The sequence below is a fragment of the Podarcis pityusensis genome (genome assembly GCF_964106645.2).
Source record: "Podarcis pityusensis genome assembly, chromosome: 2".
NCBI classification, from domain to species: domain Eukaryota; kingdom Metazoa; phylum Chordata; class Lepidosauria; order Squamata; family Lacertidae; genus Podarcis; species Podarcis pityusensis.
Genome location: NC_138029.1, coordinates 120,985,080 through 121,004,698, shown reverse-complemented (window position 1 = coordinate 121,004,698; position 19,619 = coordinate 120,985,080). Strand labels below are relative to the sequence as shown.

The window sequence follows — 19,619 nt, the reverse complement described above, 5'->3', positions numbered from 1 at the left end:
TCAATAACTGTATTGTGCTGTTGCCTCCCTTTTGATTATAATCTATTTGATTCAATTTAATTATCATGGATAAGAGCCACTGGGAGACCATGAATTTGTCTAATCCTTAATTTTATTTAATATTATGTTTTTTATGCATTTCCTGGGAACCATAGAATTGTAGAGTTGGAAGGGACCCCGAGGGTCATCTAGTCTCACCCCCTGCAATGCAGGAATCTCAACTAAAGTTCTTCCTGATGTTTAGCTGGATGTAGTGGTTAAGAGTGGTGGACTCGTAATCTGGTGAACCGGGTTTGCTTCCCCGCTCCTCCACATGTAGCTGCTGTGACCTTGGGCTAGTCACACTTCTCTGAAGTCTCTCAGCCCCACTCACCTCACAGAGTGTTTGTTGTGGGGGAAGAAGGGAAAGGAGAATGTTAGCCGCTTTGAGACTTCTTAGGGTGGTGATAAAGCGGGACATCAAATCCAAACTCCTCCTTTTCTTCCTTTCTTGTAACATGAAATAATTTGTTCTGGTCCTACTCTCTGGAGCAGAAAACAAGCTTGCGCCATCTTCCATGTGACAGACTTTTAGATATGTGAAGACGGCTATCGTATCTCAGAAACAGAGTGTATCAACAAGATACCCACGATCCACAAGTATGCAAAAGTTTGGCATTTCAGAGTACGTCATCAGCAGTATGCTGATGACACAGCTCTATTTCTCCTTTCTATCTGTAGGTGAGGCAGTGGAAGTGCTGGACCAGTGTCTTGCCTTCATAATGGACTGGATGAGAGCCAACAAACTCAAGCTCAATCCAGATAAGACTGAGGCTCTGTTGGTGTGTGGTTCCCTAGGCCTGCTCTTGATGGGATTACACTTCTCCTGGATCCTTTGAGGCTCAGATGGCCTCAGTGGCCTGGAGTGCCTTCCATCAGCTTCGGGGGGTGGACCAGCTACCCCCTATTTGGACAGGAATAGCTTATCTACCGTTGTCTATGGGCTGGTAACTTCAAGGTTAGATTACTGTAATATGTTATACGTAGGGCTGCCTCTGAAGACGGTTTGGAAACTTCAGTTTGTACAGATTTCAGTGGCCAGGTTGCTCACCAGAGCAAGACAGTTTGACCATGTTACACCAATCCTGGTCCAAATGCAGTGGCTACTGATTAGTTTCCAGGCCAAATTCCAAGTGCTGGTTTTGACCTCTAAAGGCTTAAACGGCTCAGGACCACAATACCTCAAGGTCCACCACTTTCCATATGAACCTACCTGGACCCTGATATCATCTTCTGAGGCCTCCTTCATGTGCCTCCTCCTTGAGAGGTACGGAGGGTGGCAACGCAAGAACAGGGCCTTCTCTGCAGTGGCTCCCAGTCTGTGGAATGCTCTCCGCGGGAAAGCCTGGTGCCTTCCTTATACACCTTTAGGTACCAGGCAAAAACGTTCCTTTTTAACTAAGCCTTTGGTTCATTTGATGGACATCCTATGCCCTTTTAAAATGTGGCTCTCTTGGGGGTGGGGTGTTATTGGGTTATTGTTTGTATTTTTATTTTATACATTGTGATCTTTTCTGTGAATCGCCCTGAGACCTGCAGGTACAGGGCAGTATATACCGTATTTTTCGCTCTATTGGACGCACTGGACCATAGGATGCACCGGACCATAGGAGGGGGAGAACAGGAAAAAAAAATTTTTCTTGTTCTCCGCCTCTAAGTCAAGGTGCGTTCTGTGCGTTCAAGGTGCGTTTATCCGAAGCCTCCGGAACCCAGCGGGAGTTCCCGCTGGGCTCTGGAAGCTTTGGGTTCCTTTTGACCTGCTCTTTGGGGCTGGCGGGGGGAACTCCCGCTGGGCTCCCCAGGCTTGTGGATATCTGCCCAAAGCCTGGGACGTGTGAGCCCAGCGGGAACTCCTGCCAAGCTCCCAAGGCTTGCGGATAGCTTTCTGAAGCCTGGAGAGTGAGAGGGGTCGGTGCACACTGACCCCTCTCGCTCTCCAGGCTTCAGCAAAAGCCAGCATTCGCTCCATAGGATGCACACACATTTCCCCTTCATTTTTGGAGGGGAAAAAGTGTGTCCTATAGAGCGAAAAATACGGTAAATTCAATAAAAAATTAATAGTAAAAAATGGAGTGTCTATCAAACAATTCATATTTACAACAGTTGCCCTGTAATATTCTTAAAACTTCGAATACTGTTGTGCTGCATCTTGAACTCCATCCAATACATAATAAACTCCTAGTTTCAACACAGAGATTGAATAGAATCATCCAAACTTTGTTTAAAAACTCCCAATAAGTGTTAGTTCTCTTCCCTTCTCTTACTTTATCTTTGAGAATTTAATCAAATATATCAAACCTCATATTCTTAAAATCCATTTCTTAACAGAAGGGTAATACTTCCCTATATGCCATTCTGAGCAGCAATCTATATAATCTTTTCAATATCATCAAATGAAACTCGTTTTTTGTACACAACACAACAATGGAACTATTTAGGTTAACCTTGAGTTCTAACATGATGAGAAATGAAGGATAAGGGTAAAGGTAAAGGGACCCCTGACCATCAGGTCTAGTCGTGACCGACTCTGGGGTTGCGGCGCTCATCTCGCTTTATTGGCCGAGGGAGCAGGCGTACAGCTTCCGGGTCATGTGGCCACCATGACTAAGCCACTTCTGGCGAACCAGAGCAGCGCACGGAAACGCCGTTTACCTTCCCGCCGGAGCGGTACCTATTTAGCTACTTGCACTTTGATGTGCTTTTGAACTGCTAGGTTGGCAGGAGCAGAGACCGAGCAACGGGAGCTCACCCCATCACAGGGATTCGAACCACCGACCTTCTGATTGGCAAGTCCTAGGCTCTGTGGTTTTAACCCACAGCACCACCCGCGTCCCTTGAAAGGAGGGATACTTTCCCTCTATCCCTCTCACCAGTATTCATACCTTCATAAGCTTCTATCAAAGCCCCATTTAGTCACCCCCCCGAGTATCCCACAGTTCCTTATGAGTGAATTATCCCCATGTTGGCGAAGACCTTTATGACTACTGCATCATGATTCATTCACAAAATGTGGAAAGCCTAATCACAACATTGTACTAGTTAAGATGATGGCCCTAATCACTTTCCCCACATACCATGTTTGGAATCATAGACATCTGAACATTTATACTGTCAGTCTCATGTTTGTGTGTGCTATAAAAGTGTGATTGGTCAGAAAAGCAGTAGTCTTCTTTCTTTAGACACTTCCTCCCTGTGTGAAGATTTATTAACATTTTCTTTCCACACTTCAGTTTTGTGGTTTCACCATTGGGTGGACTCTTCGATGTGTTTTGACCCTTTTATTCTGCTTGCTCATAGACGACACTTCTACATTCCAAGCCTGTACGTATATAGTTGCTCCTCTATGCGCAGTCTCTGATGATTTCTAAAGCTGTCTCTGTGGTGACAAATCATGCTACAGTCTGAGCATACATCTGGTTTATCACTTGATGTCTACCGAGGTCCCTGCTCTTCCTGAAGCTCTTTATGTATTCCACACATTTGAATTCTTTGGTGTGATAAAAAGCTTGACCCGTGATTGAAGCTCTTTCTGCTCTCCAAACATTCAAAGTTTCTCCTCTGTGTGGATTCTCTGATGTGAAATAAGGGAGCTTTCCCTAATATAGCTCTTTCCACACCCCAAGCATTTAAAAGGTTTCTCCCCTGTGTGGATTCTCTGATGTAATTTAAGGATCCCTTTCCTGTTAAAGCTCTTTCCGCACTCCGAGCATTTATGTGGTCTCTCTTCTGTGTGAGTTCGTTGGTGTGATGTAAAACTTGAGCTGTGATTGAACCTCTTGTCACACAGCAGACATTTATATGGCTTCTCACCTCTGTGAATATTTTGATGTGAAATAAAGCAGTCTTTCCTAGCAAAGCTCTTTCCACACTCCAGACATTTAAATGGTTTCTCCTCCTTGTGAATGCCTTGATGTAAAATAAGGGACCCTTTCCTAATATAGCTTTTCCTGCACTCTATGCATTTAAAGGGTTTCTCCCCTGTGTGGATTCTCAGGTGTAATTTAAGGATCCCTTTCCTGTTAAAGCTCTTTCCACATTCCAAGCATTTATGTGGTCTCTCTCCTGTGTGACTTCTTTGGTGTAAGGTGAAGCTTGAGCTGTGATTGAAGCTCTTTCCACACTCTAAACATTTAAAAGCCTTCTCCCCCGTGTGGACGTGCTGATGTGAAATAAGGCAGTCCTTTCTAATAAAGCTATTTCCACACTCCAGGCATCTAAAGGGCTTTTCCCCTGAGTGGATTCTCTGATGTAAAATAAGGGAGTCTTTCCTAATATAGCTCTTTCCACACTCCAGACATTTAAAAGGTTTCTCACCTGTGTGGATTCTTTGATGTAATTTAAGTGTTCCTCTCCTGTTAAAACTCCTTCCACACTCCAAGCATTTATGTGGTCTCTCACCTGTGTGAATTCTTTGGTGTAAAGTGAAGCTTGAGCTGTGATTGAAACTCTTTCCGCACTCCAAGCATTTAAAGGGCTTCTGTCCTGTGTGGATGTGTTGATGTGAAATGAGGGAGTCTCTCCGAATAAAACTCTTTCCACAGTCTGGGCATTTAAAGGGCTTCTCCCCCGTGTGGATTCTCTGATGTAATATAAAGGTGGATTTCCTATTGAAGCTCCTTCCACACTCCAAGCACTCATATGGTTTCTCCCCGGTGTGAACGCGTTGATGTAATGTAAGAGAGTTGTTCCAGCGGAAGCTTTTTCCACACTCCAAGCATTTGAATGGTTTCTCTGCTGTGTGAGTTATTTGGTGTGATCTAAGGTTGGAGTTCTTCCTGAAGCTCTTTCCGCACTTCAGGCAAGTATACGCTTTCTTCCCTGTGTGCATTTGTTGGTGTAAAGTAAGAGAAATAGCCCAGCAAAAGCTCTTTCCACATTCCAGGCATTTAAATAGTTTCTCCCCTGTGTGAGTCCCTTGATGATAAGTGAGATGGGTTTTTTGACTGAAGCTCTTTCCGCACTCCAAGCATGTGTACGGTCTCTCCCTTGTGTGGGTTCTATGATGTAAAGTAAGAGAGGTAGCCCAACGAAAGCTCTTTCCACATTTCAAGCATTTAAATGGTTTCTCTCCTGTGTGCGTTCCCTGATGGCAAGTGAGGTGAATCTTTTGACTGAAGCTCTTTCCGCACTCCAAACATTTAAATGGTTTCTGCCCAGTATGGATTCCTTCGTGCGCTGTGAGATTGCTCTTCTGCCTGAAGCTTTTCCCGCACTCCAAGCAGCTATACGGTTTCTTATCTGTGTGAATTCGTTGGTGTAAAGTCAAGACGCTAGGCCAACGGAAGCTTTTTCCGCACTCCAAGCATTTGAAAGGTTTTTCCCCGGTGTGAATTCTTTGGTGTGAAGTAAAGCTTGAGCTTTGATTGAAGCTCTTTCCGCACTCCAAGCATTTAAATGGTTTCTCCCCTCTGTGGATTTTATTATGTAAAATAAGCCGGTCTCTCCTATTAAAGCTCTTTCCACACTCTGAGCATTTAAATAGTTTCTCACCTGTATGAGTTCCTTGATGAACAGTCAAATTTCTTTTCTGATTGAAGCTTTTCCCACACTCTGAGCATATATATGGTTTCTCACCAGTGTGTATTCTTTGATGTCTGCTTACACTTGATATCTGACTGAAGCTCTTTCCACAATCCAAGCACTGAAATGGCTTCCCCCCTGTGTGAGTTCCTTGATGAACAGTGAGATTTCTCTTCTCACTGAAGCTTTCTCCACACTCCGGGCACATATACGGTTTCTCCCCTGTGTGGATTCTCTGATGAGCAGTAAGGCTTGAATTTCTACTGTAGCTCTTTCCACATTCGGAACATTGAAATGGTTTCACCCCGGTGTGGATTCTTTGATGAGTAGTGAGGGTTGACTTCTGACTGAAGCTCTTTCCACACTCAGAACACTTGAATGGCTTCTCCCCTGTGTGGAGCTTAGAGTGGGTATAAAGGCTCGATTTCCATTTGAACATTTTGCCACACACGGGACACTGACTGCTTTCTTTTCTGTTGTTAAGGTTCTCTTCAGCTGGGATCTCACAGATGTCACCTTCCTGAGAAGCAGAGAATTCGTTCCTGCTCTTCTGTTTTAGCTCAGGTCTTGCTCTCTGTTCTTCCTCCTCTTTGCATCCATAACTTTCCAACAGCGCCATGTTTGATTCTCCTCCATCCTGCTTTTCACCTTGAGAAACAAGAGGGATACTTTGTGAGAAGGAAAGAAGAGCTTTAAACTGTTGGCATCTTTTTTTAATGATCCCTAACATGAAATTTTACAGAATCACAGAACTGTAGAGTTGGAAGGGACCCTGAGGGCCATCTAGTCCAGCCCTCTTTCAACGCAGGAACCTCAACTAAAGCATCCATGACAGATGACCCATGTATGTTGCACACTAGTGGACAAAATTGTGGAAACCGTTTGGAAAAAGTGTATTTATGAGGTTTGATGGCTCACAACACCACTTTTTTTTTTTGAGTAATACCATAAAATTATATATCAATGGAAATATAATTTTATGAAGCCTGTAATGCAACAAAGTTTGTTCAATAATCTGTATTCTATAAAAAGTTACAGTAGTATCTCAGGTTACAGACGCTTCAGGTTACAGACTCTTCAGGTTACAGACTTCGCTAACCCAGAAATAGTACCTCGGGTTAAGAACTTTGCTTCAGGATGAGAACAGAAATCGCGCAGCGGCGGCGTGGCGGCAGCAGGAGGCCCCATTAGCTAAAGTGGTGCTTCAGGTTAAGAACAGTTTCAGGTTAAGAATGGACCTCCAGAACGAATTAAGTTCTTAACCCGAGGTACCACTGTATAGCCAAATAACCAGAAAAAGGATGCACAACTTGCTTAGGTTGCTATGCAGTAGCTTTCCTTCATTTGAATGTAGCCAGTGAGCATGAGTGTTTAGAGAGCCAATCAGGTGTTATGAGCCATCAAACCTCGAAAATACTCTTTTCCCAAAAGGTTTCCACAATTTTGGCCACTAGCGTAGGTCCATCTGGGGCTCTTGCTATGACAGAGAAACTTCCTGAAGGAGCGTCTCCACCTCCATCATTCTGCCCGGACACTGATGTCCAGCTCCGAGGGCTTTTCTCACTGCCAGAAGCCAAGTTACAGGGAACCAGGCAGAGGGTCTTCTCAGTGGTGGCACCAACCTGTGGAATGCCCTCCCACCAGATGTCAAAGAGGAAAACAACTACCAGACTTTTAGAAGACATCTGAAGGCAGCCCTGTTTAGGGAAGCTTTTAATGTTTAATAGATTATTGTATTTTAATATTCCGCTGAAAGCTGCCCAGAGTGGCTGGGGAAACCCAGCCAGATGGGTGGGGTATAAATAAATTATTATTATTATTATTATTATTATTATTATTATTATTATTTCTCTGCCAATATTTCTCTGTGTACGATTTGCTACAGGTGCGCGGTTGACATACTCTGCATGCCAAAGTTCAGTGTATTTAGCACCTGCCAACTAATTTTATCAGCCACAAAGACAAAGGAGTCATAGCCAATTAAAAAGAGAGATCCTCACCTAGGATCTTCTGCACGGTTCTTTCGCAGAATTCCTCACTGCTCCCAGCCTGGGTGGCATGAAGGTCTCCTGAAGCCTGGGGGTCACCAGAGTCTTGTCGCTCCAGAGAAGCAACAACCCCCCAATTCTCCTCCATGACTTCCTTGTGCAGGGCCCTTTGGTCTGGATCCAGCAGTCTCCACTCCTCCTCTGCGAAGTATACAGCCACATCCTCAAAAGTCACCTGGAGTGGGGGAAAATAAACTTTATCTAGGAGCATGCTGTTTGGCACGATTCTATTCCCTTTACAAATTGATCTAATATACATTCTCTTCTCTCATGTACCCACCAGGGATATGTGAAAGGGTTTCAAAGGGCACCCAGCAGAAACTTTTATTTCATTTTCTTGTCATTTTTATTTTTTAGCTCCCATTTGTGGAATGCTCTCCCCAGGTAGACTCGCCTGGCACCTTCATTATACAGTCAAACCTCGGTTGTTGAACGTAATCTGTTCCGGAAGTCCATTTGGTTCCGAAATGTTCTTTTTTTTAAAAAAATAATTTTATTTAACATAATTATTACAAAATACAAGCAAAATACTGCAAATACATACATACATATATGTTTCAGATAAGCACACATATATAAAAAAGAACAAAAAAGAAAAAGGAAGAAAAGAAAAAATAAAAAATAAAAAATAAAAAGAAGAAGAAAAATTGGAAGAATTTCTTCCAAATTTATTCTACAAATATCTCAATAATAAAATTTCACTGATTGACTTCCATCGCTTACACTGCACTTCCTATATACATTTTAAGCAAAAATTGTATCTGTTATTCCATATTTGTCCCATACAAACTCATACAAATATTATAATCAATAAGTTTTCCAAATCTTTCATAAATCTGTTCTAAACACAACCAATACCTTACACTTAATCTTTGTCTACATAAGTAATCATTTAAACATTTCCATGGTTCCGAAACATTCGACAACCGAGGCACGGCTTCTGAATGGTTGCAAGAGCCTTGGACATTTGGCTTCCGAAAAAACATTTGAAATCCAGAACATTTACTTCCGGATTTTCAGCGTTTCGGAGCTGAAATGTTCCAAAACGAAGCTGTTCAGGAACCGAGGTTTGACTGTACACCTTTAGGCACCAGGCGAAAACATTCTTCTTCAACCAGGCCTTTGGATGATTGACATCCGATGCCCTTTTTAAATGTGTTACGGAAGATGGGGATTATTGGTTTTATTTTGTTCTTATTTTTAATTGTGCATTTTGTGTGTGTGTGTATATATATATATATATATATGTATGTGTGTGTGTGTGTTTGTGTGTGTGTGTATATATGTGTGTGTGTGTGTGTGTGTGTGTGTGTGTATATACATATATATATAGTGTGTGTGTGTGTGTGTGTGTACAGTGGTACCTCGCAAGACAAATGCCTTGCAAGACGGAAAACTCGCAAAACGAAAGGGTTTTTTGAGCTGCTTCGCAAGACGATTTTCCTTATGGGCTTGCTTTGCAAGGCGGAAACGTCTTGCAAGTTTGTTTCCTTTTTCTTAACACCGTTAATACAGTTGCGACTTGACTTCGAGGAGCAACTCATAGCACGCCGTGTGGTAGCCTTTTTTGAGGTTTTTGAAGACTTTGGTGATTTTTGAAGCTTTTCCAAAACTTTTCCAACACCGTGCTTCGCAAGACGAAAAAAATCGCAAGACGACAAAACTCGCAGAACGAATTAATTTCGTCTTGCGAGGCACCACTGTATATATATATGTGTGTGTGTGTGTGTGTGTGTGTGTGTGTGTATATATATATATATGTATATGTATATAAGATTTATGTTGTGAACCACCCTAAGATCTACGAGTATAGGGCAGTACCCAAATTCAAATAAATAAATAAACAAATAAATAAAATTGTTTTATGCAAACTACCCCAAAATTATATTCGCCCAAGAAGGGGTACGCTGGTAAGACTAAACTTAAAATTATTTAGCTGGGTGTTGCACTTCAGGGTTTAAGCTGTCTGAATAGGCATTCACACTGGCTTCTGTGAACACAACTTTGATGGAAGCAGAGAGGGAAGGTGCAGATTCTTCCGGGTCCAGAGGCACCCTGGGTTTCCATTTCAGGCTCTCAGTCGATCCCTATATTTACCTGATCCAGCCGCACAGATGCAATTTCCACTCCACCGCAAGGAAGAGACGAACCGCAACATATTGCCCGCATCCTGCTGCGTCCATCTCCTGAGAGGGACACAAAAAGGGGGGAGATTTACCTTGCATTTCCAAATCAAACTGCTCCTGGGCAGCCAAAACAGTACCACCCATTCGGACGGCCAAAACCGTGTAATCGAACTGCACCACTGGTATCTTCAAGCAAACTGATCCCAAGCTGTTAAAAAAACTTTATATGCTAATGTGGACAGGCTGCTTGGACGCGTGAAACCAACCACCTGTCTCCTTGATCCTTGCCCATCCTGGCTAATAAAAGCAAGCCGGGAAGGGCTGGGCGATGGGCTCTGCGGGGTGGTGAATGCTTCCCTCTGTGAGGGAACATTCCCAGATCCGCTGAAAGAGGCGATCATTAAACCGCTTCTTAAAAAACCATCTTTAGACCCAGCCAGTATGGCCAACTATCGCCCAGTCTCAAATCTTCCATTCTTGGGCAAGGTGATTGAGCGCGTGGTTGCTGAACAACTCCAGGCACGCCTGGAGGATGCGGACCATTTGGATCCCTTCCAATCGGGATTCAGGCCTCATCAGGGTACTGAAACTGCCTTGGTTGCGCTGGTTGATGATCTCCGGCAAGCTAGGGACAAAGGTGAGAGTTGTTTCCTAGTTCTGCTGGATCTCTCAGCGGCCTTTGATACAATCGACCATAACATCCTTCTGGACCGTCTAGAGGGGCTGGGAGCTGGGGGCGCTGTTATACGGTGGTTCCGCTCCTTTCTCCTGGGCCGTGTTCAGAAAGTGGTGGTGGGGGATGAGTGTTCAGACCCCTGGGCCCTCACTTGTGGGGTGCCTGAGGGTTCCGTCCTCTCCCCCATGCTTTTTAACATCTATATGAAGCCGCTGGGAGAGATCATCAGGGGGTTTGGGCTGGGTGTCCATCAATATGCAGATGATACCCAGCTCTACCTCTCTTTCAAATCAGAACCAGTGAAGGCGGTGAAGGTCCTGTGTGAGTGCCTGGAGGCAGTTGGAGGATGGATGGCGGCTAATGGATTGAAGTTGAATCCTGACAAGATAGAAGTACTGTTTTTGGGGGACAGGGGGCGGGCTGGTGTGGAGGACTCCCTGGTCCTGAATAGGGTAACTGTGCCCCTGAAGGACCAGGTGCGCAGCCTGGGAGTCATTTTGGACTCACAGCTGTCCATGGAGGCGCAGGTCAATTATGTATCCAGGGCAGCTGTCTACCAACTCCACCTGGTACACAGGCTGAGACCCTACCTGCCCGCGGACTGTCTCGCCAGAGCGGTGCATGCTCTAGTTATCTCCCGCTTGGACTACTGCAATGCGCTCTACGTGGGGCTACCTTTGAAGGTGACTCAGAAACTACAACTAATCCAGAACGCGGCAGCTAGACTGGTGACTGGGGGTGGCCGCCGAGACCACATAACACCGGTCTTGAAAGACCTACATTGGCTCCCAGTACGTTTCCGAGCACAATTCAAAGTGCTGGTGTTGACCTTTAAAGCCCTAAACGGCCTCGGCCCAGTATACCTGAAGGAGCGTCTCCACCCCCATCATTCTGCCCGGACACTGAGGTCCAGCGCCGAGGGCCTTCTGGCGGTTCCCTCATTGCGAGAAGCAAAGCTATAGGGAACCAGGCAGAGGGCCTTCTCGGTAGTGGCGCCCGCCCTGTGGAACGCCCTCCCACCAGATGTCAAAGCGATAAATAACTACCTGACATTCAGAAGACATCTTAAGGCAGCCCTGTTCAGGGAAGTTTTTAATCTGTGATATTTTAGTGTATTTTTGGTTTCTATGGAAGCCGCCCAGAGTGGCTGGGGAAACCCAGCCAGATGGGCGGGGTACAAATAATAAATTATTATTATTATTATTATTAATAATAATAATAATAGTACCACCTTGAACCTGGCTGGGTAGCAAATGAGCAAGCGGCGCAGATCCTTGAGCACGGCTGTTATGTGCCGACAGGGTCTTATTCCTGTCAGCAACCATGCTGTGGCATTCTGCACTAACTGAAGTTTCCAAATCAAGTGTAAGGGAAGCCTCACATAGTTAGCATTGCAGTGATTCAATCTTGAAGCATTTCAGTTTCATGCAGGAGGGCAAAAATACCCAAGGGTTTCTTTCTTTCTTTCTTTCTTTCTTTCTTTCTTTCTTTCTTTCTTTCCGCTGTACATCAGGGAGGGCTGTGTGAAGTCTCTTCCTTTAAATTCCTAGGAGTTTATCTCAGTGAAGACCTTACTTGGAAAATCAATACAACCCGGGTGGTTAAGAAAGCCCAACAGAGACTCCATCTCCTCAGAGCATTGCAGAAGAACGATGTCAATCAACATTTGATGATCTCCTTCTACCGGGAGGGAACGTTGCCTCACTGTATACAAGTTGTACAAGTGGCAATAAAGTATTTCAATTTCAATTTCAATTTCAATTCAATTCAATTTCTATTTCTTTCTTCTTCTTTTCTCTCTCTCTCTCCCTCTCTTTCTCCTTCCTTCCTTCCTTCCTCTCCCCTCCTTTCTCCCCCCCCCCCAGGTTAGGTAGCTAGTACAGTGGTACCTCGATTTTTGAGCGTCTCTGAAGCCAAACGTTTCAGTTTTCGAACGCCAAAAACCCGGAGTAAATGCTTCCATTTTTTAATACACATCGGAAGTCGAATGACTTCTGCTGAGGTTTTTTCCAATTTTCTCCATTGACTTTGCAGACTGCCCTTTGCGCCTTGGTTGTTGAACGTTTTGGAAGTCAAACAGTGTTCCAGAACGGATTACGTTCGACAACCGAGGTACCGCTGTATATTGAATTTATTACTTGCCTCCCATAACAGTCCCAGAACGATTTACAAGAATAAAAAGCTTGGCTCTTTCAAGCCAGTGTTGAAGTTAAGTGTTGAAACTCAGCATTTTTTTATTGCCAACAGCTTGTCCCCAACATGGGACTGAGAGAAATAATAATAATAATAATAATAATAATAATAATAATAATTCATTATTTATACTCCGCCCATCTGGCTGGGTTTCCCCAGCCACTCTGGGCGGCTTCCAACAGAATATTAAAATACAATAACCTATTAAACATTAAAAGCTTCCCTAAACAGGGCTGCCTTCAGATGTCTTCTAAAAGTCTGGTAGTTGTTTTTCTCTTTGACATCTGGTGGGAGGGCAGGTGCCACTACCGAGAAGGCCCTCTGCCTGGTTCCCTGTAACTTGGCTTCTCGCAGCGAGGGAACTGCCAGAAGGCCCTCAGCACTGGACCTCAGTGTCCGGGCAGAACGATGGGGGTGGAGACGCTCCTTCAGGTATACTGGACCGAGGCCTGCTTATTTTAGGTGTACCTGAGAGAGGAAGACCAAGACGGGCAATAATGCCACGCTAAGCCTTACCCAGTGATGTGGCACCTCCGCCTTCCTCCTGTTTGATCTGCCTGGAGTCTGACGGATCCTTCTCTGCCTCAGCAAAGTCCACGGCCTCTTCCGAAAATAGGTCCTGTAGGTGAAAGAACAGCAGAGATCAGAAACAGAGAGGGACTGGGAAAGGAATGGGGCAGAATCAGGCCTTGGCGTGCTGTCCCCTCCTTCGAGGATTTCCAGAAAATGAACATGGGGAATATTCTGAGCCCCTGAAAACTATCAGGATGAAAACCGTCTCTCTCACCTGCAGCCCTTTCTGCTTCTTGTCCTCTGCTCGGCTCAGGAGGAAACCTTCGGCCAGGGCCACTGCCTGGGAACTGGTCTCCGCTCCACATTCCCTGACCCAGTTCTCCATCTCTGGGGGGAGGACAGCCAGGAGCTGCTCCAGGATCACTAGGTCCAGGATCTGAGCCTTGGTGTGTCGCTCTGGCTTCAGCCACTGATGGCAAAGATGGTGGAGTCGGCTGCAAACCTCCTGAGGTCCCTCAGCTTCCCTGTACTGGAACTCCCTGAAATGCTGTCTCCGTGCATCAACGCTGAGGGCATATTCCTCATCCAGGATCTCCGGCGTGGTCCTTTCCCAGGATCCGCCACTGCTCCCAGCCTGGGTTGCACTAGGTTCTCCTCCTGCGTGAGAGCCAACCGAGTCTTGCTCGGCCATCTTGGACTTGTGATCTGAGGCGGCTCCCAAGATGGCCGAAGTATCCCCTGACAGTTCCACGAGATTCTGTCTGGAGGCCAGGCAGTGTTTTGCAATCAGATTCCAGATCGCGACCGAGTCCTTTCCCTGTAGAAAAAAGGCAGAGAGCCCGATGGGAAATTTTGTTTTACAATTTAAAAGACTCATTTAAACATCCTTAAAATATCAATGACTTCCCTTCTTCTCTTTCCATGGTTCATTTTGCATATCATAAATCCCTGGGTATTTTACAGAAATTTTACTATTTAGTATTCCATTATTACATCCATCAAAACTTATTTACACTGCTGAAATTATCTTAACGCTGCCAACATTTTCAAGTGTTTATATTCAATAAACATTTTCCAATCTTCTCTAAAACGTATGTTCTTCTTGTTCTCTTATTCTATATGTTAAGTCTGCAAGCTGTGTGTATTCCATCGATTTAAGTTGCCATTCTTCTTTAGTTGGGACCTTGCTCATTTTCCATTTTTGGGCTAACGAAACATGGGCCACAGTAGTAAAGTTAAAGGGACCCCTGCCCGTACGGGCCAGTTGTGTCCGACTCTAGGGTAGTGCGCTCATCTCACTTAAGAGGCCGGGAGCCAGCGCTGTCCGGAGACACTTCCGGGTCACGTGGCCAGCGTGACGAAGCTGCTCTGGCGAACCGGCACCAGCGCAGCACATGGAAACGCCGTTTACCTTCCCGCTATAAAGCGGTACCTATTTATCTACTTGCACTTAGTGGTGCTTTCGAACTGCTAGGTGGGCAGGAGCTGGGACCGAAAGACAGGAGCGCACCCCGCCGCGGGGATTCGAACTGCCGACCATGCGATCGGCAAGTCCTAGGCGCTGAGGTTTTACCCACAACGCCACCCACGTCCCAAGGGTCACAGTAGTAGCATACATAAATAACTTCTTTTGACACCTGGCAATTTCAGTCTGAATTATCCCCAACAGAAAGGACTCTGTTTTTTTGGAAAGTACTTTTAAACGTTTTTTTCAATTCGTTATGGTGATCATTAAATGTAAGACTGTAGGAAATATTAATGTATTATATGTTCCCCCATTCTCCCCCCCCATGGTATTATGTACTGTGTATTTTTCTTTGCTGTTAGTCAGTTGGAGACCATTGGTGACAAGAAACTACCACTACTACTACTTAAAATGTGACAAGCAACTAATAAGTTTCAATGATAATAATAATAATATTAATAACAACAATAGCAATGTGGGAAGAAACTAATAAGTTTTAATGATGATGTTAACAACAACAACATTGATAGCTCAGTAAGTAGAGCAAAAAACTCTTAATTTCAGGGTTATGGGTTCGAGTAGCATGTTGGGCGGGGTTGGACTAGATGCCTCTCGTGGTCCCTTCCAACTCCACAATTCCAGGATGCTATGCTTCTTACCTGCTGCTCTCCTTGCTTCTCCTCTGCCTGACTCCAGAGGAAACCTTCTGCCGGGGCCACTGCCTGGGAACTGGTCTCCGCTCCGCATTCCCTGACCCAGTTCTCTGTCTCCGCAGGGAGGACGGCCAGGAGCTGCTCCAGGACCACTAAATCCAGGATCTGAGCCTTGGTGTGTCTCTCTGGCTCCAGCCACAGACGGCAAAGGTGGTGGAGTCGGCTGCAAACCTCTCGGGGTCCCTCGGGGTCTCGGTAGCAGGATTGCCTGAAACGCTGGCGCTGCGCCTCTGAGCTGAGGGTGCCCCTCTCACCCAGGATCCACCGCAGGATCCCTCCCCAGGATCCCTCGCCGCCCCCAGCCTGCACTGGCTGGGGTCGATCTTGCAGTCTGACATCATCCTTCAAGACATCCCCCGACATGGCCAGAAAGAGAGCAATTTTCCTCCCGCTGCTGCAAAATCCTGCAAAGCCTTGCAAACCTCCTTTGTCCCCGCTCTCTGCAACCTCCAGCCCCTCTCCAAAGCAGGATGGGGAGGAGCCTTGTTGCTCTAGAGGAGACCCCCCCCCAAAATTGCCTTCCTGTCTAGGAATCCATCTCTGCCATTTAACCCTTGCTGTTGGTCCAGGGATTTCAACTTGAATGAAATAATTTGGGGGGGGGGAGGTAAGCCCCGCCCCACATAATCGATCACATGACAGTGTGCACGCACAATATTTGAATGGCAATGCCCAGTGCTTTTTTTTCTGGGGAAACTCAGAGTACGGTACGCACACCCCCTAAACATTTTGTGAATCTTTTGTACTTTGGTCCACTTACTGTACTGTATTAATTTTCCCCAAGTTGAACTATAACATGGTGATTTTCTTGAGTCAAAAGGAGAGTACCCCTAAACGTTTTTTTAAGAACAAAAAAGCACTGGCAGTGAGCATCAACTTAGGGGGACAGCCCCCTCATATATTTTATTGGGGGGGGAGATCCCTCAGCCCCTAGGAGTTGGCTCCTATGTGTGGGTCAGCAGAGAAGGGCTGCTTTGCATGCAGAAAGGGATCATAGAAGCTATTTGTGGGACAAATTAGTCTATTTGTGGGACAGCTATTAGTCCAACCGCCTGCAATGCAGGACTTGGAGGTGGCCCAAATTGGGGATTGAACCTACGATGGTTCTCACCAACCTGAGCCTTTGCTCCTGCTTAAGCAGCTCTTCCTCAATGAGGTCTGGCACCTTACATTATCTACAAGGGGCCACACAGCTCAGTGAGTGGTGACTCAGTGGCTTGGCAGCCGAAGTGTAGTGCCAACCTAGCAGTTTGAAAGCACGTCAAAGTGCAAGTAGATAAATAGGTACCACTCCGGCGGGAAGGTAAACGGCGTTTCCGTGCGCTGCTCTGGTTCGCCAGAAGCGGCTTTGTCATGCTGGCCACATGACCCGGAAGCTGTGCACCAGTTCCCTTGGCCAGTAAAGCGAGATGAGCGCCGCAACCCCAGAGTCGTCCGCGACTGGACTTAACGGTCAGGGGTCCCTTTACCTTTACCACATGAATAGGAGTTCACTTTTTGAATACAGTGGTACCTCGGGTTACATACGCTTCAGGTTACAGACTCCGCTAACCCAGAAATATTACCTCGGGTTAATAACTTTGCTTCAGGATGAGGCCCCATTAGCTAAAGTGGTGCTTCAGGTTAAGAACAGTTTCAGGTTAAGAACGGACCTCCAGAACGAATTAAGTTCTTAACCCGAAGTACCACTGTAATAGTGTGGTGGGTGGAGCAATGGCAGAAAATGGCTTCCTTGCTTCCTATTTAAGCAGCTCTTCATAGAAGCGGAAGGGACCCTGGGGTCATCTAGTCCAACCCCTTTCAATGCAAAAATCTCAGCTAAAGCATCCATGACAGATGGCCATTCAACCTCTGCGACCGAAATCTTACTTCATCTCTAAGGGCAGGGACCATATTGGGAGGCAGAACAGCCGCGTTGCCTGCAGAAAGACTCGGGTTCAGCCCCAGATGGCATCTTCAGATCGAGGTAGAACTGTCCCCTGCTGGAAATCCTGCGGAGCGGGACTGAATGACACAGTGCCATCTCTCTCAGCCAGTTCCTTCCCTTACAAAAAATGGATTAGGGGCACCTGGTGTTAGGAGTTTAGGAAGCCGCCTTGTACCAACTCAGACCCATTGGTCTGGGATAGCTCAGATGGTAGAGCATGAGGCTCTTAATCTCAGGGTTGTGGGTTCGAGTCCCGCCTTAGGCAAAGGATTCCTGCTCTGATGACCCTTGGGTCCCTTACAATTCTACAGTTCTGTGACCAGGGACTCGGAAACCTGGTACAAATCCCCCCACCTCGTTATGAATTAACATCATCATCATATGAATTTATATACCGCCCTATACCTGGGGGTCTCAGGGTGGTTCACAGAATAAAATCAAGATATAAAACCACAAAATACATAATAAAAATAAAAACAACAACCCAGTAGTGCTTCCTTTCTCCCCAAAAAACACATTTTAAATTGGCATAGGATGTAAATCAGATCAATCAAAGGCCTGGTTAAAAAGGAACATTTTTTGCCTTGCTCCTAAAAGTGTATAATGAAGGGGCCAGGCAAATTTCCCTGGGGGGAGAATTCCACAGAAGGGGAGCCACTGCAGAGAGGGCCCTGTTCTTGCGTTGCCACCCTCTGGACCTCTACAGGAGGCACACAAAAAGAAATATACAGTAGTTAATTGGTGTCTGGCTTGTATTTTGATTCCTGTTTGGTTTTATGTATATTGTAAACCGCTTTATCATCTTCCCCCCTAAGGCGTACATGTGCTGGGTAAGATGAAAATTGCTAGTGTGCTGGGGCCTAGCATGACACGTTATGAGCCTTAAAGCTGAGCCTTAAATTCATTTTTCTGTTACATTGGAGTCTTTTGTACCAGTATACAGATTGCAAGGCAGTCAAGAAACATATGAATCTTCTCTAGGCTTTTTAGGACAACTGTCAGTCTTCCATTTCCCGTTATTAGTTTAAAAGAATTTTGTGGCATGCTTTCTAACAAGTCTCTCAAGATGATGCCAAGAATTGTTACTGATTTGAATTTTTTTTTTTTATGTTTTGCATTAGTCGTACCTTGGAAATCAAATGGAAAGCAGCAGCACCCCAACTAAAACAGACTGGCTATCTAAAACGATGGAATACTTCCATACTGCCGAATTAAGAGGGAGGATAAGAGGAGATATGGTACAAAAAGTGAATAAGGAGTAGGCTATCTTTAAGGAACACATCAAAATCTATGTGGGGAAAAGTAGAATTTTTGACAGATACTGAGTGAATCCAGAAAATGATTAGAGTGAAAGGAGAGTAAAGTTAAGATAGAAAAAGAGATCAAAGACACAACGCGTTTAAGCTAGTTGGAAAAATAGAGTAGAGTAACAAGAACGGCTGGACGTCAAAGTCACTTGGTGGGTGTCTATGTGAGGTAGGTGTGTAGGTATGATGATATGTGTAGTATATGTAGGTATTATATGTAGAGTAATGTAGGTATGTTTTACGCTATGAAAATAAGGTAGTATGTTTATATATGTATTGTGTAAATGTAAATGTATGCGTTTTATTAAATAAATAAATAAATAAATAAATAAATGGAAATCGAACGGAATCTGTTCCGGAAGTCCGTTCGACTTCCAAAACATTTGGAAACCAAATCGTGGCTTCTGATTGGCTGCAGGAAGCTCCTGCAGCCAATCGGAAGCCGCAGAAGCCCCATCGTATGTTCGGCTTCCAAAAATAGTTCGTAAACCAGAACACTCACTTCCAGGTTTGTGGCATTTGGGAGCCAAAATGTTCGAGAACTAAGCTGTTCAAAAACCAAGGTACAGCTGTATCGTCTTCCTTAGTGCCGCTATTCTGAATAATTCTTTTTATACGGTATGGGGCACTGGGGATGAATTTAAGAAACCAAGGGGGAAGTGGCCCCACAGTATTTGGGGGCCCTGGTATTATACAAAGATTTCCTTTTTTCACTTGGTCAGTATCTAACCCCCCCCCCCCCCGCTTTCTTCATTGGTCTTCTGGATGTCCGGGGGGGGGGGGCGGTATTGATAATAAAATGTTTTCACGGAGAATGCTAAGATGGGCAGGAAGCTTTTGTAGGAACCAAGGGAGCTGGGTGGGGATTTGAGGGCTGTGCTGGAGGACTCCCAGCTCTAACTACTGCACCACGCTGCCTTCTGAGTCGTGTCCCCCACTGGAACGTGGGTTCTACCAATCCAGACGATCATCTGGTCAGCTGCCTCTGTGCACCTCCTTCGAAAACTCAGGCAAGCTGATCTCGCACCCAAGACAGCCCTCTGTTCAGCTGGGGTCCTCCAGGTTTTGCGGAAAGGTTTTCTCAAGGCCACC

The 19,619-nt window shown here is 45.4% G+C and overlaps 1 protein-coding gene and 1 long non-coding RNA gene across 2 annotated transcripts in view; one reads left to right on the top strand and one right to left on the bottom strand.

Moving 5' to 3' along the window:
* The window catches only part of LOC308470231, a 126,117-nt gene that overhangs the window by 90,232 nt on the left and 16,266 nt on the right, over positions 1-19,619 (top strand). The window lies entirely within an intron of this gene.
* On the bottom strand, positions 2,735-15,927 carry LOC308469321 (uncharacterized protein). The gene is made up of 6 exons (XM_080991570.1): positions 15,240-15,927; positions 13,390-13,932; positions 13,119-13,221; positions 9,705-9,793; positions 7,560-7,782; positions 2,735-6,207 (listed from the first exon to the last, which is right to left on the bottom strand). The coding sequence occupies exons 1-6, from the start codon at positions 15,654-15,656 to the stop codon at positions 3,584-3,586; spliced, it is 3,999 nt and encodes a 1,332-aa protein (XP_080847696.1). The 5' UTR covers positions 15,657-15,927; the 3' UTR covers positions 2,735-3,583.